The sequence below is a fragment of the Mobula birostris genome, chromosome 8 (genome assembly GCF_030028105.1).
Source record: "Mobula birostris isolate sMobBir1 chromosome 8, sMobBir1.hap1, whole genome shotgun sequence".
Classification (NCBI taxonomy): domain Eukaryota; kingdom Metazoa; phylum Chordata; class Chondrichthyes; order Myliobatiformes; family Myliobatidae; genus Mobula; species Mobula birostris.
In genome coordinates, this window is record NC_092377.1 from 49,984,656 (window position 1) to 50,011,438 (window position 26,783).

A 26,783-nucleotide genomic window follows, 5' to 3' on the forward strand; every position below is an offset into this window, starting at 1 on the left:
GAGAACATGGCAAATGGAATGAATTAAACTTGGAGCTTGTGCATTCAGATCTACATAACAGAAAAGCAGACTACTAAATAGCCAGAAACTCATGTTGATGTTCAAAAGGACATGGATATGCTTGTCCACAGTCACTGAAGATCAACATGCAAATACAAAAAGTGAATGGGGGCATATAATCCTTCCTTCCCAAAAGAAGAAATAAAAAGTAGAGATAAAAAAAACCTTTGGGAGGGAATTTCAGAGCTCTGTGCCTTGAGGATTCTGTTACTAGGATGATTAGTAATATCAGCGACATCCATAAATTCAGCAATGGTGAGATGCAAGTATTTTGGAAAGACAAAAGCCATTATTACAATGTCTACTACATATTTCATTCCTTAGCCAATGCCCTACTTGTTCCCTGGGAATGATCTAAGGTTGAACCAATCTTGCAACAATATGTGCGAGTGCTACGGAAGTGGAGTAGGTTTAATTAAAAAAAAGTGCCATGGTAACAAAACCCAAGATAAAAATATTAAAATTACAAACCTGCTAAAGCGGCAGCTAATAGTAATCAACAAACTAATAAGTAATGGTGAACAGAAATTGATGAAAATGCAATCATTGCATAGTTCACAGATAGTAGTAACATACTTAAGCCACGGTTGGGTACGTGGCCAAGTGGTTAAAGCGTTCGTCTTGTGATCTGAAGGTTGCTAGTTTGAGCCTCAGCTGTGGCAGTGTGTTTGTGTCCTTGAGCAAGGCACTTAACCATACATTGCTCTAGTGTCTGTGCAAAGAGGGGCGCTCCACACAGCCTACCAATCTGCGCCTCGTAAGACATGAAAATGCCCGATGCAGGCCTCTCATGGTCTGAGTCGACGTTCCCTCCCTCCCTCCTAAGCCACAGTAGGAGATCAATTGGGAAAAGTAAATGAGGTGAATAGACGGTCATATTGATGGCATGGTCAGAATTGCATCTTGTAATTAACTACCTACTCTAGTTGCAAATAAGATTCGAGTCTTCCGTTGCAGCCTTCTTGACATAGCATCTAGTACTCCAACTTTAGATAACATTGCCTTTTTTTTTCCCCCCTTGTCTCTATTAGAACTGGATATTTCTGCCTGCAATTGTTTTGCTCCTTGTGTTTTTAAACAAGTCTTGCCTTCTGGACATATCCTGTACATAGTCTTGCAATTAACAACATATTACACAGATAAAACAGCACAATGAACTTACTGTAAATGACACATTAACTCATCTGGTGTCACCCTGTCAGATATATTCCTTCAGTACTACCCATCCCTCCCCATTCTTCCTTGTTACTAATTCTGATGGAGGGTCTTAAGACCTGAAATGTTAATTGTTCCTCTTCCCGCTAATCCTGTCTGACCTGATTATTTCTGGCATTTTCAATTCATATTTTAGATTTCCAAAATTTCCTGGAGTAGATGATGGTTAGACAATAGAGTTCATGGTGGACAATGAAACAATACTAATCAGATTCTAACTTCATTCTTGTTCATGAACCTATGTTTACTGCAAGTAGAGAATAACCACAATAGTTTGATCTTTGCAATGTTTAACTGGGAGAGGAAATTTCCAAAACACTATACTAGTAGGTATTTCAGGTGATTCATTTCATTTCAATTCTTTTCAGGGGATTCCTGGGTAACAACCAGAAAGATATATAAAAAAAGGGTATCCAAATATGTAGAAACATTGGACAATAGTGGGGAGAGAGGTGTTGGGAGAGAATGGTGTGGTCCGCTATATCAAAGGTTATAGACTATGTCAGTAGTTGAGGAAGAAGGAAGGGTTTACCTTTGTTAATCATATGGACGAATTTCCTTGAAACATGGGAGTTCTAAGAACAGACAAGTACTAATTTCATAACCTGGATTTTAAAACTGATTCATTGTAGAGTTGTATTCTGTAATTATAGATCTCAAAGTATCTGATATGTTCTTATCAATTTTGCTTTATTAAGATTCTTCTCTAAAAACATCCATTATAGTAGTTTTATTTTCCAATGAAAGACAACCTTACACAAAAAAAGCACTAAATAATGGGTACTGATCACGTACCATTTTCACTATTTCAGGATACACTGGTTCAAGAAGCACACCTCTGTTGGATGTGAGGAAATCCACCAATTCATTCAGTGTTGCTCTTTTGACCTCTTTACTCTTTAGGTCGGTAACTGAGTCCATGAAATCAAAAATAACACAGCATTGTTGTAGTTTCTGACAGAACAGATCATGCTGATCAGCATTTGGAGCATCTGTGAAAAGAATAAATGATAATATGTTTATATTTTATTCTTCAACATCAAAACTAGTTCCTACAAAGGACAAGAGCTTCTGTTACTGTTACAAACAATTTTTTTAAAAGCAAAAATAAACTTTGCAACATTTCTTGTATTAATGAGGTAGGATAAAAATAAACTTAATTCTCATTGCTCCCCATTCGCCAGAGTCATAGAAGACCTCTTATATTCCTAATCACCCTTTTGCACCCCACCCCCTCGGTTCTCCTAATACATGTATTCCTCCATTTATTGTACTCAAGGAATTTACTTGATCCAAACTGCCTTTACCTAATTTTGCCATGTTGGATCATGGATACTCCAGAATGTAGCTGCAGCTCCAAACTGTCAGTCAAGAGCTATAATGAACAGTCTCCTAACAGGTACAGTCACTGGGAACATTGTAATTTCTCCCCCCCCCCCACCCAATTATGAAAAAATTGTGAAAGTCTGTCCCACCTCTCAAATTAAAACATTTTTATGAATATAGTAATGGAATCAGCCATCCAGATTTTGATTAGATACAATAATGGTTCATATAATATTTCTTGAAAATTGTTATCATTTCCAGAGAGTGAAAAAACTTTAAGTATTTTTACCTTTTGTTACTTAACTACTTTTGACACCATGTTAAGTGACATGTGTATCTAAAATAAACTCTTAAAATAATTACATTCTATCCACATAACAGCATTCTTGTCCAGTTATCATTTTGCCCTATATAAACTTTTTAAATAGTTCTCCACACAAGACTGCAATCTATACCTACAAAGTTTTTGAACTTTTGAAAGCAATCCAGATGACTGAAACTTAATTCAAACTCCTGAGATAATCTGATGCTAATTATCATGGACAAATCACAGTATCCATCATTGCTCCTTTTATTTCTCCACTTTCTCCAGTGGCATGAAATTACAGAGAAAATGAAACCATGCAGAACATTTTTGGACACACGAGATATTGAATTTCTGAACCTGGGTGTCATTCAAAGGGCCAAGCCAAGAAACACCACAGTTAAATTTGATTTAATACCTTAACTCCTGGGGGGAAAAAAATAGCATATTGGTTTTTGCATCCAAGGTATTAAAGAACAAAAGTAAATCTACCTTTGGAGAAACTTCATTCTTAGCTAGAGCAGTTTTGCTCTCCTTGTTTAAAGGTTTATGAACTTGGAAGTCATTGCAACATCAACATGTCGTGTCGTTTGTTTTGTCTTTTATATAGTCATGACATAATCAGCATAAACACTCAACTCTGCTCTTCATGTCTGTGGCCAAATTCTCCAGTTAATTCCATTCTGCTACTCCTTCCCCACAATCCTACAGATTTCTCCTTCAAAGCATCAATTAAATTCTTTTTCAAAAATTAGTGCTGACATTATTCAATTAGCTCATACCATCCTAAGGAAAACAAATGTCACATCAAAAATATTTCCTGATGTTCTGCTTCTTTCACCAACTATTTGCGTGGGACTACAACCAGAGGTCATGGGTTAAGGATGAAAGATGAGAAATTTTAAGGGGAACATGACAGGAAACTTCTTCACTCAGAGGGCCGTGAGAATATGGAATGAGCTGCCAACACAAATGGTGCATGCGAGCTCGATTTCAATGTTTAAGAGAAGTTTGGATAGGTACATGGATAGTAGTGATATGGAGGGCTATGGTCCTGGTGCAGGTAGATGGGAGTAGGCAGTTTAAATGGTTTCAGCATGGACTAGATGGGCAAAAGGGCCTGTTTCTCTACTGTACTTCTATGACTCTATTTTAAATCAGTGCCCTTTGGTTACCAACAGTTTTGCAAAATAATTTCTCTTCATTTGCTATGTCATAACTAATCTCCAACTACCTATTTTTTCTAATTTTGCTAACAGTCAACATGTGACACCTTATCAAGTGCTTTGGAAAGTACAAATTCACAACATTAACCCCTTTTGCCACTTCATCAAAAAGTTAAAAGTCAATGAAAGCAATGTGATTTTAATAACACAGGTAAAAAGCCAGCCTGCAATGCTCATATTTGTAATGGTTTTAGCAGAAAGATGAGAAAATCTGCAGATGCTAAAAATCCAAGTTCCTCCAGCATTTCGGGTGTGTTACTTCATAATGGTTTTATCTATTAATAGCAACTGAATGATGAAACAAAACTGGTCCAAGGTACTTTAAGATACCTTCAAGCAGTACTTGGGAGGAGAAAGTATAAATGTAAAATAATTAACTTAATTTTCACCAGGAACCATCATTTTTAGACTCTTGCATCACCCTCAAGTTATCAATATCCCACTCAAAATAGTGAAAGTTATTAGCTTAATTTTTCATACAAATTAGGAAGATAAGTAGGCCATTCAGTCTCTTAAACCTATTTTGCCATTAATAATATGATGATGATTTGAATATAACCCAAACTCCACATTTGCACAAATATTGCAGACTTTCAGTTTCTTATTTTGAAAGCTAATGATCCACCTACTTCTGTCTCCAAAATATTCATGATTCTACTTCCACCACCCTTGGAGGAACTGTTTCAGAATCTCATGGCCCTTAAGTAAAAACCAAAATCTTGCTTCATTTCCATCTTAATGGTGACACTGTGTTTTTATATAATGATCGCAACTTCTAGATTTTCCTATGTGGAAATATCTTCCATATGTTCATCATGGCAAGATCCCAAAGACCGAGTACATTTCAATCAAGTCAATAAGCATCTCTCATAATGACCTATATCAGGTATTAATCTAGTAAACATTCCAGTAACCATTTCCAATGTACGGTGGATTCTGGTTAATTGGGACACATCAGGACCAGTAAATTTTGGCCCAATTAAGCAGCTGTCCCAATTAGCCATGGTTTCATGGAAATAGTTAAAAAAAGGTATAAGAAAGACAAGCTACCATTTCAATGAGTAGCAAATTATGTATTTAAATGAAATACAGAACAAATTATAACACTACCAATACTACTACAGTACTATAAAATGGTGTATTACTTCCTAATAGATATTGATGAAAAAATTCATCAGCGTACGATTGCTGTGTTCTTTTGATTGACTGTAAATGAACAAAATTTGTGCAGACTTCGGTTAATGTTTTTCCTTGCATCTTAGCAAGATTCTGAAATTTCTTTAAAAACAAAATTTTTTAAAAAAATTATCAAACATCACTGCTTTTGAATAGTCGTCCATTGGCCCAAATGGCTAACAACACAAGCACATGCAACTGATGCTATTTAAAAACCATTCGCTCTAAGCGCAGTGTAATGTCTAATGGCCACACAAGTACATGCAAGTGACGCTAGTCAGAAACTGTTCAGCAACAGTCTCCTGTCTCAATTAAGCAGCATAGTGTCCCAAGTAAACAAAGGGAATCCCAGCTATTTCCTCAATTAGTTTTTCTTCTTTAGGACCTGTCTCAAATAAGTGGCTACTCTGATTAACCAATGGCCCAATTAACCAGAATCCACTATATTTACATCCTGCCTTGAATAAGATCAATACTGTACACAGTCAGATGTCATCTCACTGAACCTCTTTAGTTTACTAATCAATTCTCCTTGCAATAAATAACATTCTGTTAGCCTTCCTTATTACTTGCTGTAATTTTGTTATTGCCTATTGTGAATTATACACAAGGAAACTTAGATCCCTTTCCAACTCAGTGTGCTACAAATTCCCACTATTTAAATAACATACATTTTTTAAATTTTCCTTGTCAAAATGAACAATTTCACATTTTCCTATACGTATTATATTCCAGATCTTTGCCCACTCACTTAACCTACAACTTTCTGCGCATTCTTATATTCTCTTTGCAACTTACTTTTCATCAGCAAATTTAGCAGCTAAACATTCAGTGCCTTCTTCCAAGTCAATCAAGTCATACAGCATGGAAAAAGGCTATCGGTCCACCAAATCCAGACAAGTACCTGCTTGTAGTAATATTTCATTCTTCTTACATTCCCATCTTTCCTCACATTCCATCACACCTAAATACTGAGGGCAATTTACACCATCTAATTAATCTATCAACATATGAGGGGTGATTGATAAGTTCATGGCCTAAGGTAGAAGGAGTCAATTTTAGGAAACCTAGCACATTTAATTTTCAATATAGTGTCCTCCTACATTTACACACTTAGTCCAGCGGTCACGGAGCATACGGATCCCTTCTTTGTAGAAGTCGTCTAAGGTAGAAGGAGACGAGTTATTAACTTAAAACTTTCTGCATAATCACTCAAAGAGTTGAACTGCACGTGCATGTAACGACCTCTACCTTAGGCCACAAACTTATCAATCACCCCTGCTGTGGACTACTTTCTGGAGGTCCAAGACACTGACTTCTACAAAGAAGGGATCCGTATGCTCCATGACCGCTAGACTAAGTGTGTAAATGTAGGAGGGGACATGTTGAAAAATAAATGTGCTAGGTTTTCTAAAATTGACTCCTTCTACCTTAAGCCACGAACTTATCAATCACCCTTCCTATGTCTTTGGAATGTAAAAGGAAACCAGAGCACCAAGGGAAACTCATACATTCACAAGGAGAATGTACAAACACTACATAGGCAGAACCTAGGGTCAGATTTGAACCGGTGTCCAGATGGTCATTGGAGTTGTGAGGCAAACAGTGCCACGGTGCCACCCAAGTCACTGATACAAAATATTGAGGCAACAGCAACAATAACAATCTCCAGCGCATATTACTAACTGTACCTTGACAACAGTTAGAAGACACGTTCATACCCACTAATTCTTGATAGCCAACCAATATTCTTTGCTCACAAACATATTACCTCCTTATCAAATGTATTTTGAAAATTTAAGCATGTTACATTCGCTATTTTTCCTTTATCCACAAGGCATGTTAATTCTTCCAAAAAAATTCAATAACTTCTGCTAGATTACTTATAAATTTTCTATTCAGAAAAATACAATATGCATTTATAGATAGTACAGTTATCACTATCATGAAATGGATTCAAAGACAGGATATCCCAATTAGATCACAAATCTCATAACATCAGAATAACTGGATGAGGCACATATTGAAAATAAGCCTCCCCAACCCTTCTCCAGATTATGAAGAAAAACCTCAGGGCTGGAGTTTAAGGAAAAATTCTAGATCTCATTCTGCAATATACATTGCTGGAAAATTAATCTTTCTACAGATCCCTCAAGCAGAGTTTGAACTTGCATGACGAAAGAAATAATTTTTCAAATTAACAGAGAATGCATGAATAATTGAATTTCAAAGGACTGTGGATGACAGTATCAAAAGGTAAAATACCATTTTTTTCTTCCTCCTAATATAAGTATTTGAAATTCTGTTCTAAATTAGATGGTCTCTTGCAATTTTAATCACAGTGTCTAATATTTCCTTTGAACTATATCCATTCAATATATTTATGTGAAGCATCTGATACATTTTCCAACCTCGATGAAAGGTGCTATTTTGACACTAAGATATCTTCAAGTTTGTCCTTCATCTATATCACAGGAATTTAGGTTGAAGATTTGATGTTAAGAATGAACACATTGTGTCATTCATTTTGGAAGAAAATTCTGATCGGTTTTCTGCTGTGAAGTGTAAATTCTGTCTTTTGTAGTCACCTAAATATAATCCCTTTGCTCTGTGGTCAAAAGTGAGTAGAATGATTCACTTAATTTGCAATTCCAAAATGTCTCCATCACTATAACAGTCCCACGTGAACAACTCCAATAAAGAATTGATTCATTTTGCAAAATTATACTAATACTGTACCAGTAAAAGTCAATATAATTCTAGTGGGCAAAGGAGTGGCACCAGCTGAACAATGTACTTCCCACATGCGAAGCAGAGAAATTCACCTCTACCCAAAAGGATATATTAAATGATATGAAGAGTATGATAATACAATTTTTATGGAAGATTAATCATATTAGATAATTTTTCTTTGAGGATACAACAGCTCTAAGTGTGATCTAATGTGTTTTATTCATGATCCGGAGTTAATGCAAACTGGAACAGTTTCAATGTTTGATGCAACTTGAAGAAAATTTACCATGTCATTGAGCAGTCTTATAAAAACCCAAGAATAATTTTATACCAAGCCACTAGTACAAAATTTTGCCCACATACAACTCAAAGGTGTCTCATGCACTTCTAAAGGTAGGCGCACAGCAGTTTGGGAATGCCTATTCCACAACATGCATCAACATTTTTTGAACAGCACTTCCTAAATCAAACACTTCCAACTCAATTAAGACCTACTAGCAAGTGGTACAATTTTTAAGTTTTCCTCCAAACCACCCATTATTCTGATGAAGTCAATTACTTCTTCATTATTGATCGGTCAAAATGATATGAAGTGACCTAAAGAGCCCTTCAAGGTGAGGCAGAGGTTCATTTGCATCTGCATTCAAAGTTCAGAATGTGACCATCTTTACAGTGTGCAGAGTGTACAGACTGGGCAACTGTTTTACGGAGTACTTGTGCCTTGCCTGCAAATGCTATCCTGAGCTTTCAGTCACATGCCATTTTAACTCCCACTCCCAAACTGACCTGTCATTCTTCACCATTTCCATTGTTGCAGTGAGGCCAAATGAAAGAGTCCTACAATTTTCAGCCCAACTCGTTCATGCTGACCAAGTTGCCCAAATGAACTACTACCATTTGCCTGTACATGGCCTATATCAAAGGATTCAAAGTACATTTCTTATCAAAGTATGTATGCAGCATACTTTGAGATTCCTCTTCTCTACAGACAGTCATGAAACAAAGAAGAACCATGGAAACCGTTCTAAAAGCATCACCCCCCGCCCCACCGCCATGCATAAAACAAAAATAAATTGTACAAATGGCTACAGAAATTTGATTTAAAAAAAAGAATACAAAACAGAAAATCAGGAGACATATTCCAGTTTAGCTCACTGTACCTTATCTGCAGGCCGCCCCAATTCAAAACTATCCAAACTAGCAACGAAAGGAAAAAAAGGAGCAACTAGAAAACACATTAGTGAATTAGAGTTCAATTTGCCAACCACGTCAATTAAACTTTGCTCTGGCACCATCCTCCGACAGCGTTGAGCAAGAGGCTAGTAGACAGCAGTGAATACTCGCTCACACTCTGCAACCGCCTCGACAATTTCAATCTTTCTCAGTGCTTCAATCGGTGAGGAATGGAGTCCATCATAGGTCCACACCCCATCTCCAGCCTTCCTGCCCTCTTTCCCTTGTGGAACCCTATTGGAGACAGCAAAGCACTAGATCACTCGACTGGCCTGAAAACACACTGCCAGAATGTAGATCACAGGCTCCGAAAGCAGCAGAACCATATATGAAATAAAAGGAAGGCGCAGAAGAGGTGACAGGGATAGCTTCATAAACTGTCTTGAGAATGTTGCCCTTGGTAGCATTGCTCGCTTACACCATCTTCTTCCTAAACCTTTCATATCCACATACTTGTCCAAATGCCTTTAAAATATCAGAATTGAACCTGCTTCTGCTACTTCCTCTGGCAACTTATTCCATATATGCAACATCCTTTAAGTCTCTTTTAAATCTTCACTCTCTCACTTTTAAACCCATGACCCTCCAGTTTTAGGGCTCCCCAACCCTGGCTATTCACCTTACCTATGCCGCTCATTTTAAAAATCTCAGTAAGGTCATCCCTCAGCCTCCTATATTAGTCTTGCCCTTATCCAAATGCAACACCTCACAATGATCTGAATTAAACGCCATCTGCCATTCTTTGATCAACATCTCACTGTAACCTTAGATAGCATCTTCACTCACCACTAAACCACCAAATTTAATGTTATCCACAATCTTATAGTTGACTGTCATATCCAACAATGACTACATTTTATAGTGGAAAAGCTGCTGCGCTGGGGCAGTTCCACTCTCTTAACCTCGGAAGTCTGGGTCCAGCAGTGCAAGTAGTCATCACTAACTGGGGATTTCTTTGGTTGCAGTGGATGGTCTTGCCCTTCGCTCTCCACAAAACATTGCTGAAATGCCTTCCTGTCCGTTGGACGTCACTATTAATCTCATCTGCCCAGTGCACTAGAGCTGATTTCACATGCTAGGACAGGCGTGTCCCCATCTCACTGGGGTATGAGGCCGTTGACTACCTTCCCCTGGTTTAGCCTGCCTGTCGAAGTAGTGTACCACGGTATGGCTGCTGTTGCATGCAAACAGCTATTTGGAGCAATAGATGCGAGCTAAGTAACCAGTGGGGCCCAAAGGTGAGTGAGCTGCCCCAGAAAGGACACAACAAGCCCCTTCACCAGAGATGCAACCCCACTCTGGACACACCATACACATCCACAAACTTATTAATTAAGCTACTTATATTCTCATCCAAATAGTTAATAGATAAACAACAGTGGTTGCAGCACTGATTGCAACATATCACTGGTCACAGGCCTTCAGTCTGAAAAACAACCTTCTAACACCATCCTCTATCTCCTACTCTCAAGCCAATTTTGTATCCAACTAGACAACGGGGTGACACATTGGGGCACCCTTTGAGAGAAGGGTAGTGCAGTATGATGTGACCAGAATGAACATTAAATTTTCCTGAATGCTACTGGTATCGCTTTGCTTTGATAATTGAAGAAGAAAACTTCAGTTTATTAAAGAAGAACGACGCGTAGCAAGGCAAATATAGCTCCTCCTCGTTTAATGAAGGACACTTTTGATGGCATCATTTCTGGTTGATCTGCCACCCTTGTGCCTCTCGTCTTTCTGGAGACGTGCAGTCCTTTCATCTGCAGTCCCTAATTGGTATATCTTGAGTTCTTTTGATTGTTCTTCATAGGACAATAGCAAAGTCCAAGGTATAATTGAGGAACTGCACCTTATATTCCGTGTGAGAGTGTTGCAACCTGTAGGGCTCAACATTAAATTCAACAATTCCAGATAACTTACTACTTCTGTTTGTGTTAAAACTGGCCAGTTCTGCTTCTTATATTACAGTTCCATTTTCACAATCTCAGGTCAAGTTTCTCTCTCCATAAGCTCTGCTCTGCAAGTCATTTCCAGCATACAAAATGCTGAAGAAACTCAGTAAGTCAGGCAGCATCTACGAAGGGAAATAATCAGTAGACAATTCAGGCTAAGATCTTTCATCAGAGCTGGAAAAGGGGCAGAAGCCAGAATAAAAAGAGGAGCACAAGCTAGCAGGCAACAAGTCAGTCCATGTTTGGGGGGGGCAGGGGGGAGGGAGAGAGAAAGGTAATGATGTGAGATGCTCAGAGGTGTCAGGTGAAGAGGCAAAGGGCTGAAGAAGAAACATTCTCCTTTTGGTTTGAGATTTCAACAGTAGCTCTGACCTGCATTTCACAGCTCTCACATGTACAGTATTATTGATAGTTTTCTGTCTAGCTGCCTTTATTAACCCATCAATCGACATTTCTGTAAACAGCAAAATTACTTCACCAACCCTGAGCTCACCTCTTCACATAACCAGATCTTATGAAGGTTCTATAATTATTTCCATTAATAATACACAACTTGATGAGCATTTCCAGTGTTTAATGTTCACATTTGCTTACAATGTTTTCCAATTCCCACATTATAACCACTTGCTCAACCTATGCTCTTTTACAACAGTTGTGTCCTCCTCACAGTTCACTTTCTTCTCATCTCAGTCCTAAAATGTGGATCTCTGATCCATCCCTCTTCGTATCATCAGGACGCAACAGCGCTTTACGTCTAACTCACATGCATAAACTGTGAATAGGTAAGGTCCAGTTGTGGCGGCCGCACTCGCAGGACTCCAACCGCCATCGAGAGCAGCGGGCAGACACGTGGTAGCGTGTTTGGAACTACCCGCTCAGGGCTGACCTTCCAGGGATAGTCTGACGTCACGTCCGCCCCGCGGGTCACAGGGGCCTATGGGAGGGGAGATTTAAGCACACGATTTTGAATCAGTAAAGGCATTCTGAGTTCAGTTCTCTCTCCCTCCGTGTGTTTCTTTAGTAGCGCGTTTGCGCGCGACTACATTGGTGACCCCGACATTCCAGACGGCATCTGGAGCCGGCGACTCAGCAACCAGCCATGAGCTCGAGCAACTCGCACAGCACTGTCTCTCTGAAGATCCCGACTTTCTGGGCCACTCAGCCCCACGTTTGGTTTGAGCAGGCTGAGGCCCAGTTCAATATCAGAGACATTACAGCCGACGCCACGCGGTACTACTATGTGGTCAGCGCGCTCAACCAGGAGACGGCAGGCCAGATCATTGGCTTCCTACGCCAGCCACCAACACAGGACAGGTACACTAAGCCTAAGGCGCTCCTGATCCATACCTTCGGACTCTCCCGCCGCGAACGGGCCGCGCGGCTCCTACACATGGACGGCCTGGGCGACCGCACGCCATCCGAGCTCATCAATGATATGCTGGCGCTCATGGATGGCCATAAGCCGTGCCTTTTATTTGAAGAGTTGTTCCTCGAGCAAATGCCAGAGGACATTCGCCTCCTCCTTGCGAGTGAGGATTTCAGCGACCAACGCAGGGTCGCATCTAAAGCAGACGTCCTTTGGCAGAGCAAGCAACATGAAACAGCCTCCATTGGCCTAGCCACGATCACGCGCCCCAAAGCCCAGGCCCCCCAACTGAAGCCATCGAGACCCACGGGGGAAAAAGATGAAAGTTCGGAACAATGGTGCTTCTATCACCAAAGATGGGGCTCAGGCGCGCGCTGCTGCCGTCCACCATGTGCTTTTCTGGGTAACGTTGGGGCCAGCTGCTAATGGTTACAACGGCTGGCCACTGAGACAGCCTCCTGTACCTCTGGGACCGACACTCCGGGCGGCGCTTCCTGGTAGACACCGGGGCCGAAGTCAGCGTATTCACCCCCCTCGAACATGGACACTTGTAACGCGATCCCAGTCCCCGAACTCCACCCTGAAAATGGCACCAGTATTCGGACATACGGCCCACGAACTATCTCACTGCATTTCCGGTCCAGCCGTTTCACTTGGACTTTCACATTGGCAGCGGCGTCACAGCCACTACTAGGGGCAGATTTCCTACGAGCCAACTGCCTCCTAGTTGACCTAATAGGCCGGCGTTTGGTCCACGCCGAGACGTTCCAGACTTTCCAGCTCGGAGAAGCCAAGCTACCGGCCCTCCACCTGGATTCCGTGACCCTCTCGGGTAACGAATTCGCCAGGGTGCTGGCGGAATTCCCCTCCGTAGTCACCCCGCAGTTCTCCACTGCCAAACCCAAGCACGGCGTGCAGCACCACATCCCCACTCAAGGACCGCTGCTGCACGCCCGAGCTCGCAGGCTCCCACCCGACAAGCTCCACCTCGCCAAGGAGGAGTTCCGTAAGATGGAAGAGATCGGAATCATACACCGCTCAGACAGCCCGTGGGCATCCCTGATGCACATGGTGCCCAAGTCCGCAGGACGATGGAGGCCCTGCGGAGACTACAGAAGGCTCAACAACGCCACAACCACTGACAGATACCCTGTACCCCACATCCAGGACTTCACGGCGAACCTGCACAGAGCGACCATCTTCTCAAAAATTGACCTGGTCAGGGGATACCATCAGATCCCAGTGCACCCCAATGACGTGCCTAAGACAGCCCTCATCACCCCGTTCGGCTTGTTCGAATTCCTGAGGATGCCTTTCGGTCTCAAGAATGCAGCCTAAACTTTCCAAAGGCTCATGGACTTGGTGGGATGCGACCTGGATTTCGTTTCCATTTACTTGGATGATATCCTGGTGACCAGCAGTTCGCACCAAGAGCACGTGACACATTTGCGCCAGCTCTGCCAATGCCTGAGCGACCACAGACTGGCAATCAATCCAGCCAAGTGCCAGTTCGGGCTGATGGAGATCCACCTCTTGGGCCACAGAGTCAACTGACATGGCGCAGTTCCCCTACCGGACAAGGTCCAGGCCATCTGCCAGTTCCCCAAGCCCAGCACGGTCAAGGGCCTGCAGGAGTTCCTAGGGACAGTCAACTTTTAACATCGGTTCGTGCCAGTGGCGGCACACATCATGAGACCCTTGTTCAGCCTGATGGCCGGCAAGGCCAAAGAAGTGGCATGGGACGCGGAGTCCACGGAGGCGTTCAAGCAGGCCAAGGAGGCGCTGACAAAGGCGGCCCTCGTAGTGCACCCGAGAGTCGATGTGCCCATGGCACTCACTCTCGACGCTTCCGACACGGCAGTCGGCGGAGTCCTGGAGCAGCTCGTCGAGGACCAGTGGCAACCACTCGCCTTCTTCAGCTGGCACTTATGGCCACCAGAGGTGAAGTACATCACTTTCAACAGAGAGTTGCTAGCACTCTACCTGGCCGTCCAGCATTTCCGGTATTTCCTCGAGGGAAGGGAATTCACCGTGTATATGGACCACAAGCCCCTCACCTTTGCACTGGCCAAGGTATCAGACCCATGGTCGGCTCGGCAGCAGAGGCACCTGTCCTTTATTTCAGAATTCACCACGGACGTCCGCCACATCGCAGGGAAGAACAACATTGTCGCCAACACACTGTCTCGCCTCTGCCTCCACTCAGTAGGCATATCATCCTTAGGAATAAACTACACAGCACTGGCGGAAGCACAACGGTCAGACACCGGGATCCTGGCTTACCGCACCACAGTTTCGGGGCTCCAGTTGGAGGACGTCTCCATCGGCCCGGCAGCGGATCGACTCCTGTGCGACATGTCTACCGCCAAACCCCGGCCCATGGTACCAGCAGCATGGAGGCGCCAGGTGTTTGACACGCTGCACGACCTGGCCCACCCGTCCATCCCGGCATCCATCAAGCTGGTAGCGGACAAATTCGTCTGGCACGGTTTGCGCAAACAGGTCAGACACTGGGCCAGGAACTGCGTACACTGCCAGACCGCCGAAGTCCAGCGGCACATGAAGGCTCCCCTCCAGAAGTTCCAGCCGGTGCACAGGAGGTTCCAACACATCCACATGGACATCTTTGGCCCCCTGCCAGTTTCCCGGGGCGCCAGGTATATCTTTACCACGGTAGACAGGTTCACCAGATGGCCGGAAGCCGTACCGCTCGCAGACAAGTCCACTGAGTCCTGCACCAGGACGCTCATTGCAAACTGGATCGCCAGGTTTGGCCTCCCAACGGACATCACCTCCGACAGAGGGGCGCAGTTCACGGCGGGTTTGTGGACAGCACTGGCGCAGCTCTTGGGCACCCAGATGCATCACACCACAGCGTACCATCCCCAGTCCAACGGTTTGGTAGAGCGATTCCACCAGCATCTCAAGTCCGCCCTGATGGCGCGCCTCAGGGGCCCCAACTGGACAGATGAGCTTCCTTGGGTCCTACTGGGCATCCGCACAGCCCCCAAGAAGGACCTGGACACCTCCCTCGGCGGAATTGGTCTACAGCGACCTCCTGACGGTCCCAGGCGAGTTCATACCAGAGGCCCGAGGTTTGGCAGAAACTCCAACAGCGGTGCTAACGAGGCTGCAGGACAAGATAGGGACCCTGGCACTGGTCCCGACCTCCAGGCATGGTCCCACGCCCTCCTTCACCCCTAAAGACCTCCAAGACTGTGAGTATGTTTTTATTCACAGGGGAATGCACAGGTCACCTCTACAGCAGCCATACGAGGGACCCTTCAAGGTGATCTGGCACAATGGAACCACGTGTGTCGTGGAGGTGGGTGGCCGGGAAGAGACTTTTACAGTAGACCGTCTCAAACCAGCGCACTTGGACATTGAGCAACCAGTGAGGGTACCTGCACCGCGCCGGTGAGGCTGGCCACCCAGGCAAGCCACGCAGGCTGGGGGTTCCAGTCCCCCGATAGATGTTTCTCCCGGGGGGTGCAGTGGGGCAGCCCGCACACATGGGACTCGGTAGTGCATTTGGAACTATCTGCTCGGGGCAGACCCTCCGGGGACAGTCTGACGTCACGTCCGCCCCACGAGTCGCAGGGGTCCATGGGAGGGGAGATTTAAGCACGCGATTTTGAATCAGTAAAGGCACTCTGAGTCCAGTTCTCTCTGCCTCCATGTGTCTCTTTAGTAGCACGTTTTAGTAGTATAGATTTTTGAGACTTTCCACTAGCGAAAGTATTGCATTAAATCTCATTCTGCTAAAAGAAACCAAATTTTCTGTCTGTGCAAAAATGTTGTCCAAACTTCAGCTCTTATTTATGCATTTTTAATGCGGTGGAAACATGATGACTGCTTTCCAAAGTCTACTTCTACAAAAAAAAATTACAAAATGAACATTATAAGCAGCTTTACAAGTGAATGATATAATACTATATCAAGACAGAAATCATGTTAACGGTAAGACTCTTGGCGGTGTGAAGGATCTGCAAGATCTTGGGGTCTATGTCCATAGGACACTCAAAGCTGCTGCACAGGTTGACAAGCGTTGTTACAAAGGCGTATGGTGTATTGGTCTTCATCAATCGTGGGATTGCGTTCAAGAGCCATGAGGCAATTTACAGCTACACCCCACTTGGAGAACTGTGTTCAGTTCTGATCATCTCATTACAGGAAGGATGTGAATGCTATAGAGACAGCGCAGAGGAGATTTACAAGGATGTTGCCTGGATTGGAGAGCATGCTTTATGAGAGCATGCTTGAGTGATCTTGGCCTTTTCTCCCTTGGAGCAACAGAGGATGAGAGGTGACATGACAGAAGTGTATAAGATGATGAGAGGCATTGATCGTGTGGAGGCTTTCTCCCAGGGCTGAAATGGTTGCCACGAGGCAGCATAGTTTTAAGGTGCTTGGAAGTAGGTACAAGGGGGACGTCAAAGATAAGCTTTTCACACAGAGAAGTGGTGGGTGCATGAAATGCACTGCCAGCAAAGGTGGAAGAGGCAGATACAAAGAGACTCCTAGAAAGGTACATGGAGCTTAGAAAAGTTGAGGGCTATGTGGTAGGGAAATTCTAGGCGGTTTCTAGAGTAGGTTACAAGGTTGGCACAACATTGTGGGCCAAAGGGCCTGTAATGTGCTGTAGATTTTCTATGTTCTAAGACCCGCGAGGAAATAGAACCTTTAATAAATCTTGTCTAATCAGCATCATCAAATTACAGGGTGGCAGGAGGAGAAGCAGCGTGCCGCGCGTGCGCAGCCCTCTGGTGAAAATGATATTGTATCCGTTAAATAGGGGCCATGGGCAATTCTGATTTGATGGAGATGGACGCGAAAGCACAAAGGAACATCTGGAAAAATTTCTGAAACGCTCGTTCGCTGCTGTCGTTACTGCGCGGTCAGGAATCTTTTGGAGGGAAGGCCCCAAAATCCCCGGCTTTGCCTGCTGCTAACGCCCGAGATGGAGGTCAAACCATTCAGATAGAGATGGCGCTTAGTACTCGGTGTCAGAGAGCTGGTCAGAGCTCGAAGTTTTTGGATGACTCAGAGTCGGACTGTGGTTGGGTATGGCAGGGAGAGTTTTTCTTCCTTCTCCCGTCTGCGTAAGATGTGGGACATTTGAGAGATCTTGAACTTTTACTGTGCTCATGGACTTCTTCATCAAGTTATGGTATTGTTGCACTGTTGTAACTATATGTTATAATTTTGTGGTTTTGTTAGTTTTTTTCAGTCTTGGTCTGTCCAGTGTTTTGTGATATCACACCGAAGGAAATATTGTATCATTTCTTAATGCATGCATTACTAAATGACAATAAAAGAGGACTGAGTGTCTTCATAATCCAATCTAAATTACAGCTTCATTTCCATATTTCTCTGTGCAAAATGAAGATAACTGAGAAGGGATTAAATTCCTCCTATATCAACAAACAATGCCATTAGAATACCTTATAAAACAATAAAACCATAGATTAATATTAAACATCTGATCAAAGTTACAGCTTGTGTGCTGTGAATAAACTTAACTGCATGAGTTATTATATTAGGATAAACATACTAGCTACAGGCCACGGAGTATAATAAAATAACAATGTCACCGTGGTTACAGTGACATAGCACAGGGGTCCCCAACCTTTTTTGCACCGCGGACCGTTTTAATATTGACAATATTCTTGCGGACTGGCAGACCCGGGGTGGGGGGGGGGGGTGTTCAAGTAGGGTTAAACTCACCTCAACATGTCTTTTACAGTTAGGGTTGCCAACTTTCTCACTCCCAAATAAGGGACAAAAGTAGCAGTCAAATCCCAGGACACTTTACCTCAGGAAAGACTACCATGACCATGAAGCCTTGCGCGGGCACCTGTGTGCACATGCGTGACATGCGCATATGCATATGTGCCAATTTTTCTTTCCCCCACAAATCTGTTTTGCCTTCATCTTTCCGACTATACAGTACATACATTATTTCTAATTTATATAGACTGTGAATTTATCATATCATTCCTGTTTTCACTATATGTTAGCGTTATTTTCGGTTTTGTGTGTTACTTGGTATGATTTGGTAGGTTATTTTTTGGGTCTAGGAACGCTCAAAAATTTTTCCCATATAAATTAATGGTAATTGCTTCTGCGCTTTACGCCATTTCGGCACGGAAGGTTTCATAGGAACGCTATAACTTAGCGGGGGAAATACGGGACAAGGGCGGGTCCCGTATGGGACAAACCAATTTAGCCCGATATACAGGATGTCCCGGCAAATACAGGACAGTTGGCAGCCCTAAGTTCAAGTTCAACAGTGCGTGACGGGGAATGAGGAAAAGTGCAGCTGACTCATGTCGTTTCCTCACAGCCCGGTAGCACATGTTCTGCGGCCCGGTGGTTGGGGACCACTGATATAGCACAATATAATGGTTCATGTTTAGTAGGAAGTTCATATATTTATTTAATAGGAAAAAACGTTTTGTCAGTTGAGATCAAAGACCTATAACAATGTCCTCCTCACTTTTGGGATCCCTCTGTTAAGCTTACTGAACTTCTAGAGTAGATTGAAGCTTGCTTCTATTGGTAGATTCTACATTGCTTGCCAGGATCAATGCATGTTTCATCTAATGATACTTGTATCTAGCTTAATGCTTACATTAATTAGTTGTTTTTGAGGAACTGTTAGCTTCAGAGTTTGTTCTGTATCTGGTTTCTTTAAATATCATTTCATATTTCTTGACTGCCCTTCCACAAACTTTCTTTGTGACTTCACCTTCACTAATGTTCTGGGTTAAACCTGGTCCATGAATGATTCTCTCTCTCTCTCTCTCCATACATTGATAAAGGGGCTGAATCAATTTCCGAAGATTGGTATTGGCATTGGTTCCAAAGGTTATTCTTTTATTGCTACCTGGGATGCCAGTCATCACCAAGTTGCATTTTCACTGATCTCAACACCAAAAATTCACAAAACCATTGATCAGTTTTCTTCATTTATGTGCTGATATTATACATAGTGGAATCAATGCTTTACAGCATCAAGCATCTTCTAGATCAGTTGGTCCATATTAACAAAAGTCAGATCAACTTAGGCAAAAGCCACTTTCTAGCTACCCTGGAAGTAAGTATCAGAAACTTTACATAGCCTTGTCAAAGTCTCTTGAGACAAAGCCTCAAACCCTCCACTCACTCACACAATAGTCACTCTGCTTAAACATGATTTATTTTTATTGGCTCTTGCCTCATGCCCAATTACCCCAAAACCTCAAGGGGACAAAATCTCCCAAATGGCCCCAGTCGCTTTTTTTCAAATATCGCTCCCACATTATACATGCCAATACAAGCTGCTGCTTAAGAGGGAGCTGGGGGAGGGGGGTGGCTTTGGGGTTCTAATATTTAACTGCCATTTATTCTTTGGGGCACTCCTCTGTTTTCGTGAATATTTGCAAAGAAAAGGAAGAAGAACTTCAGGATGTATATGTATACATTTCTCTGACATTAACTGTACCTATTAAAACCTATTGAAATCAACGTCTCCTCGTGATCTCCAGTGCACAGAATGTCCAAAGCAGCCCCGCACACTTTTTCAACTCTTGTTCCCACAATACACTAGCCAACGGCACCTTAGGCCCTCAAGCACACAGATTGATTACAACTGCAGTATAGATCAAGAATGAGTCTCCTCTCAGAATTCTATGCCTCAGCCAATAATGGAAAGGTATCCAATAAAACTGATTTCTAGCACCTCTGATTTGTAGACATGCACTGTCACGATGTAAATAAGTATGCTAACATTTATTGCTCATTTCCTTGCTCTGTTTGACTCTCAAGTGCATTGCCTCTAACTTCTCTGGACTAAACACTATTTGCTATTTTCTGCTGACCTAACCAATTAATTTATAACTTCCTGCAGGCTACAGTATTATCAACCACGTAAACAATTTTGTTATCGTTTGGAGACTTGTTAATTGTGGTTGCTATATTTAAACCCAGAATATTTTAACTTCTATGTTCAAATACAAACGATTTGCATACAGTATATTATTAAAGGAAGAAACCTAATATCTGCAAAAATCCCATCATAAACAGCCTTAAAAAAAAATCACTAAAATACTCGTCATCCTTCTCCTTTGCCTCATGTCACTGAGTAAACTTTCCACTTTCCTTTCATGCTTATGGAATTTTACTTTTCTGACTTAACCAATCTGTATAAATTAAATGGCACACATTTCATGTGTCCCTTGCTGACACACTGGAATGGGATAGGTGTAAGAAGAGACCAGATGGCAGAGAGGGAAACAGGGCAGAAAGGGCCATGCCTGTCATATCAAAGCGGCCTAAATCCAATCTGCTGCAAACTGCCAAATCATGGGAGATGAGGGTCGATGTGGGGAGGAAGCTGCAGTTCCTGGAGGTGGTGCAAAACACACTTCCACCAGACATCATTCTGTGGTCCACCAAAGACAAGAAAATCATCCTGGTGGAGCTCACAGTACCGAGGAAGGAAGGGTTTGAGGAGGCTCATTAGAAGAAGGCCTTAAAGCACCAGTCCTTAGACCAGGTGTGCAGGGACAAAGGATGGCTTGCGTGGCTATTCCCTGTGGAGATCGGCAGTCGAGGGCTCCGGCAAGGTCGGCATGGAGGTTGCTGTCTCCACTGGGCCTTCTTGAAAAGAGCAAGAACTCAGCAGCTCGCAGGATGAAGGAGAAAGCAGAAAGGGCCTCTTGCTGGATATGGAACAGGCGAGAGGAGTTGAGCTGGAAGTCAGGAGCAGATGGGCAGTTACTTGGCCACAACTGCTGACCCGCCAACTGGAGAGCGCAGTGGTTAAGGGTCGAAACACTCTAGGAAGGTTGAGCACCACCTGATGACATCTGCTCCTGGCCAAAGGCTACAGATACCTCATCCGTTAACTGCAGAGAGGACCCTGGTGTATGACACAAGCGCATCTAGTTCGCCAGTGACTTCCAGGAAAGACTGGATGGCAATCGAGAAAGGTCAGTGACAGTGGAAAGATAGCTGACCTCCAGGAAAAATTGGCACGGGCACACCTTGCATGCAGCACTTGCAAGAGGGCACCATACAAGCTAGGGATGAACTAATTACGCAATACCCACAGAGTCTCCCGGGAGTTGCGGGGGTGGTGTGGAGGTAAAGAAATTCAATAGGATGGAGATAATGGCAATAGCCAGGGCTGAAAATACATTAACGAGAAGCCTCAAGCAAACAACACTGACCAGGGAAGCATTCATTGCAAAGTGCCATTGCAGTAAGATCTGCAAAAACATCAAAGGCCTCAAGATACACCAAAGTAGGTCCAGCTGCAGAACAAAGGTGACTCAAGTGTAACACATGGACTCAACAGCTGGTGAGATGATGGAGAACTCAAGCCAAGAAGCACCCCATAGAGCTGAAGACCTCTCTGCACCTGAGCAGCCCCAGTGCCAAAAAAGAGACCAAGTGAGTGCCCCTTCTGACACCCTAATCCATTCATTAAGTAAAGAGAAGATTATATGGGCTAGATCATCAATTTATCTTGGAAGCAGTTCGATGACGACCTGGATTGTATCTTGGAAGCTACAATGGCAGGATCTGTCTACAAGAAAACTGACTTCCTCACAGCCATTATGTTCAACTTTGCTAAAGAGTGATTCAGTCCAAAGGAGAAGGAAGGGGAGCTTAAACCATCATGGCAACCAAACAGGAGGGAAAGGGAGATTTGCCACCTGAGAAGTGAGATAAAGACCCTGAACAACAATTCAAAAACAGTTCACCTGACAAAAAAGGTGGTATCAAAGATCTAACCAGCAAACTGTGGGAACAGCTGCACAAGCTCAAGAGGGTGGAGCAGCTGTGAAAGTGAAGAAAGTAGGAAAAGAGGGGAGTGCAGTTTGTTAAAAACCCACTCAGGTTCACCACGGCTCTTCTCAATCAGTGAAAATCTGGTACCCTAACCAGCTCAAAGCAGGAGGTGGAAGAATTTTTGCGGGAATCGCACAGCGTTCCCCGTAGGAACCAGGGACTAGAATTCAATCCAAAAATCCCTCAACCACGAATCCCAGCAACTGTGCTCAATGTGGCAGGAAGTCCATGATATCATCAGCCATCCCAGGATCAAGTAGTATACCCTACAAGGTATATAAGAAATGTCTAAAACTCCACTGGAGGTTGAGAAAAATAATGAAGAAAGTTTGGACCGAAGACCCTATCCCACCAAGCTGGAAAATGGCTGTAAGGATACCTTGTTCCCAAGCAAGAAGATTCCTCTACAATCACCCAGTTTAGGACAATTTCCCTTCTTAGCATGGAGTGCAAGGTAGTCTTCTCAGTGCTCGCAAGAAGGCTGACCTCTTACTTAATGGAGAAACAGTACATCAACATATCCACAAAGAAAGATGGCATCCCAGGTTTTTTTTTGATGCCTTGAACACAGTTCAATAATCAGCCAAATGATCCGCGAGGCCAAGCAGAAGAAAGCCAACTTAATACTCTTCTGGTTAGACTTACCCAACGCCTACGGATCAATTCCACATGTCCTCATCCAGGTTGTCCTGGACCATTACCATATACCACCAGTAATGCAAGACATGATCACCAGCCACCTAGAAGAATTCAATCTACACTTCACTTCAGGCAATTTTACAACCAGATGGCAAGACCTCCAAAAATAGATTCCAACCAGCTGTGGCATCTGCCCTATCTTGTTTGTCATATGCATGAACCTCCTCCTATCAGCAGCAGCAGACATAACCTGAGACCCAGAGTTGGAGCCCGCATCCGACAACCTGTAATGTGGGGGTTCATGGATGATATCACAGTAACCATTGTAACGCATGTCCAAACAAGATGGATATTGGAAACCCTGGACAATGTAGCTACCTGGGCTAAGACAACCTTCAAGGCCAGGAAGTCCAGATGCATGATGATCAAAAAGGGAGGAGGTCAAAATGACAAACTGAAGAGCTGTTTTAACACTGGGGGCTCCGATGACAAGCTAATAAACCGAGCAGAAGTCACAACAAGATCAGACTGAAAGTGGGCCGCCAACTCAGCCACAGACTAGATAGTGAATTCCTTGCAGTTGAGAGACATCACTGACAACCCATGCCTCGGATGGCAAGGCCTCGGCTCGGCACAATTCCAACAATGGGGGAATGCAAGTGTAAGGGATAGGCGTGACATGGTCCAGGCAGAAGTATGGAACCGTGAAGATGAAAGGCGGATATCGAAGGCAGTGGAGTTGGGGTCACAGGACGCCTGGACGAAATGGGATATTCCTAAGCACAAGATCACTTAGGCAGAACTTTGGAGACTGAAGCCCTTCTGCATTTCTTTCCTCCTGCGGTCCGTGTATGACACTCTCCCTACACCATCACAGCTGCACATATGGGATCTGAGAGAGGACCCTAATTGCAAGTTTTGTGGTTAGTGGGGTTCACTGGCACACATACTATCAGGAAGTAAAACAGCTTTAACAGTAGGACAGTATAGGTGTGCCACAACAAGGTTTTGCTGATACACTGGAGCAGGAGAGGTGTAAAAAGAGACCAGCTGGCAAATAGAACAGTCATTTTCATCAAGGAGAGGGCCATGCCTGTCATATCAAAGAGGCCTAAATCCAATCTGCTGCAAACTGCCAAATCATGGGAGATAAGGGTCAATGCAGAGAGGAAGATGCAGTTCCTGGAGGTGGTGCAAAACACACTTCAACCAGACATCGTACTGAGGTCGCACCGAAGACAAGGTGGTCATCCTGGTGGAGCTTACAGTACCATGGGAGGAAGGATGTGAGGAGGCTCATGAGAGGAAGGCCCTGAAGTCATTAGTCCAGGAGGGCAGGCACAACAAATGGCAGACATGTCTTCCCCCGTGGAGATCGGCTATAGAGAGTTCCTAGCAAGGTCGGCATGGAAGCTGCTGTCTGTGCTGGGCCTTGATGTAAAGAGTAAGAACCAGGCAGCTCGCAGGATGGAGGAGGAAGCAGAAAGAGCATTTTACTGGATATGGAACAGGCAAGAGGAGTTGAGCTGGAAGTCAGGAGCAGATGGGAAGTTACTTGGCCACCTGGAGAGTGTAGTGGTTAAGGGTCAAAACACTCTAGGAAGGTTGGGCACCACCTGACAACATGTTGCTTTCCAAAGGCTACAGTTCCCTCAGCAGGTAATTGTAGAGAGCATCCCAGTGTATGACGAAATGCTCCTCTATTTTTCCTCTTTAAAACCCTCCCAATTAAGTTTTAAAATTTCTTAAAATATCTATCATTTCTTAAAATATCCATGCTGACTGTTCTTGAATAATCTGGAGTACAAGAATAATTTTGAATCAATTTTCTAACAGTCTGTCCAACATCAATGTTATGCTGACTTGTCTCTAGGAACTCAATGAACCACAACCTCAATTTCTATTTAGGAATCTATATAGCAGGTTTACAATTCTGCAGCAACACTTTATACCCACAACGGATAGAAACTATAGTCAGGGACTCTTATTTTCTTCCTTTTTTAAAAAACATGGGATAATTTATTCACACCTGGCAATTTTTCTACTTTCAAACATACTAAGCCCTTAGTTATCTTTACTCCCTCTATCATATCCAATATGTCACAGTTTATCTTGCACAAACTATCTACATCACTGATTAAGTCCTATTCTAGGAACTGGACAAAATCAAGTAAAGATAATACTTAAGCCTTTTGCATTCCATTCACTCTAATACCCATTTATCTTGACTGCTATTTCTACGCAATAGCCATCCAGTTGTGTGCTCTTTATCTGGAAATGTAGCTCTCCAGATAAATCCTCCAATTCTATACCACTCAGCTCATCATCTGTCGAACATTAACTTGTCTCTTGAACTTCCAAGATGTTATCCATGAGATTCTTAACACTACTGACTCTTTCCTGCAGCAATCTGAACTGTCTTAACCTGCCAGCAACCCCAAAACACTATTCAACTACCCTAACTGAAAGCAATCATCTCACCCAGTTAACAATCCATAAATCAGACTCCTAAACACCAACAACTGTATCATGAGAGAATTCCTTAGCTATTCTTTCTCACCTGTTTTGGAGCATCTCAAGTAACTCAATATTACATCACTTATCTGATCATTTTCAGCAGGCCACTTCTCCTGTTCCTTTGCCATTTTCTCCTCCCCAGTAAAAGATATCTTTTATGCTAAGTGACTTCAATCTGCTGCCCAATTTATTTACTTCTCTTTCAACTTCACTGACCTAACAATCTAAATTCACCATGTACCTTTGCTAAACTCCATGATCTCCTTTTTATTTTCTGATGCACCTCCATTCGTACCTCTTAAGTACCTACCATTAACGTCCACAGGCATTGATCAATCTCATTTTCCCATTGCCAAGATCTTGACTGCAGGTATAAACTAAGTCAGGACATTCTGCACACCATAGTTCCTAAGGAGACGTCGGATTGTACATAATTAGGCACTTACCAAGGGCCAATAAAAAGTTAGATTTAAGCCATTATATGTGTTGGACATTGTTAACGTGGGGGTCTCAGGTTTTGGCTCATGAGAGGCTTTGATGAGGAGAGACAAAGGCTGTAGGTAGATTTTTTTCATTTAATATTTTTCTCAACCTTTCTCATTGCCTAGTTAGAATAGTGGGGATGCCAGAAAGGATAGTGGAATGCTCTGATTGTGAGATGTGGGTAGGCAGGGAGACCTCCAGTATCCTTGATGACTAAACCTGCAAGAAATGCATCTAGTTGCAAGCTTCTTTCAGACTGTGTAAGGAACTGGAACTGGATTGGGATGAACTCCGAATCATTCAAGAGGCCGAAGGGCTGATTAACAGACATACAGGGAGGTAGCTAAGCTGAAGGTACAGGACACAGGTAACTGGGGAGAAAATGAATAGGCAGTTAGTGCAGAGTACCCCGGTGGCCGTCCCCTCAATAACAGGTATCCTGCTTTGGAAATTATTTGGGGGGGGGGGGGGCGCGCGCAGCAGGAAGGGGATGACCTAGCAAAGGAAAGTTGAAGTGATCAGGCCTCTGATACTGAGTCTGACTCAGTAGCTCAGAAGGGGAGGTGGGAGAAGAGAAGTGCAGTAGCGATAGGGGATTCCATAGTTAGAAGAGCAGGCAGGAAATTCTAAAAAGACATGAAACAGACACACAGATGATATGTTGCCTCCCAGGTGTCAGGAATGTCCCATTCCAAAGGGGGAGACTGAGC

General features: G+C 43.4%; 1 protein-coding gene across 1 annotated transcript in view; it reads right to left on the bottom strand.

Moving 5' to 3' along the window:
- Window positions 1-26,783, bottom strand: part of ppp2r5a (protein phosphatase 2, regulatory subunit B', alpha isoform) — a 159,626-nt gene that overhangs the window by 98,247 nt on the left and 34,596 nt on the right. Inside the window, exon 2 of the mRNA XM_072265169.1 lies at window positions 2,071-2,267. Within this exon, the coding sequence (XP_072121270.1) occupies window positions 2,071-2,267 (197 nt within the window). The remainder of the gene's footprint in view (window positions 1-2,070; window positions 2,268-26,783) is intronic.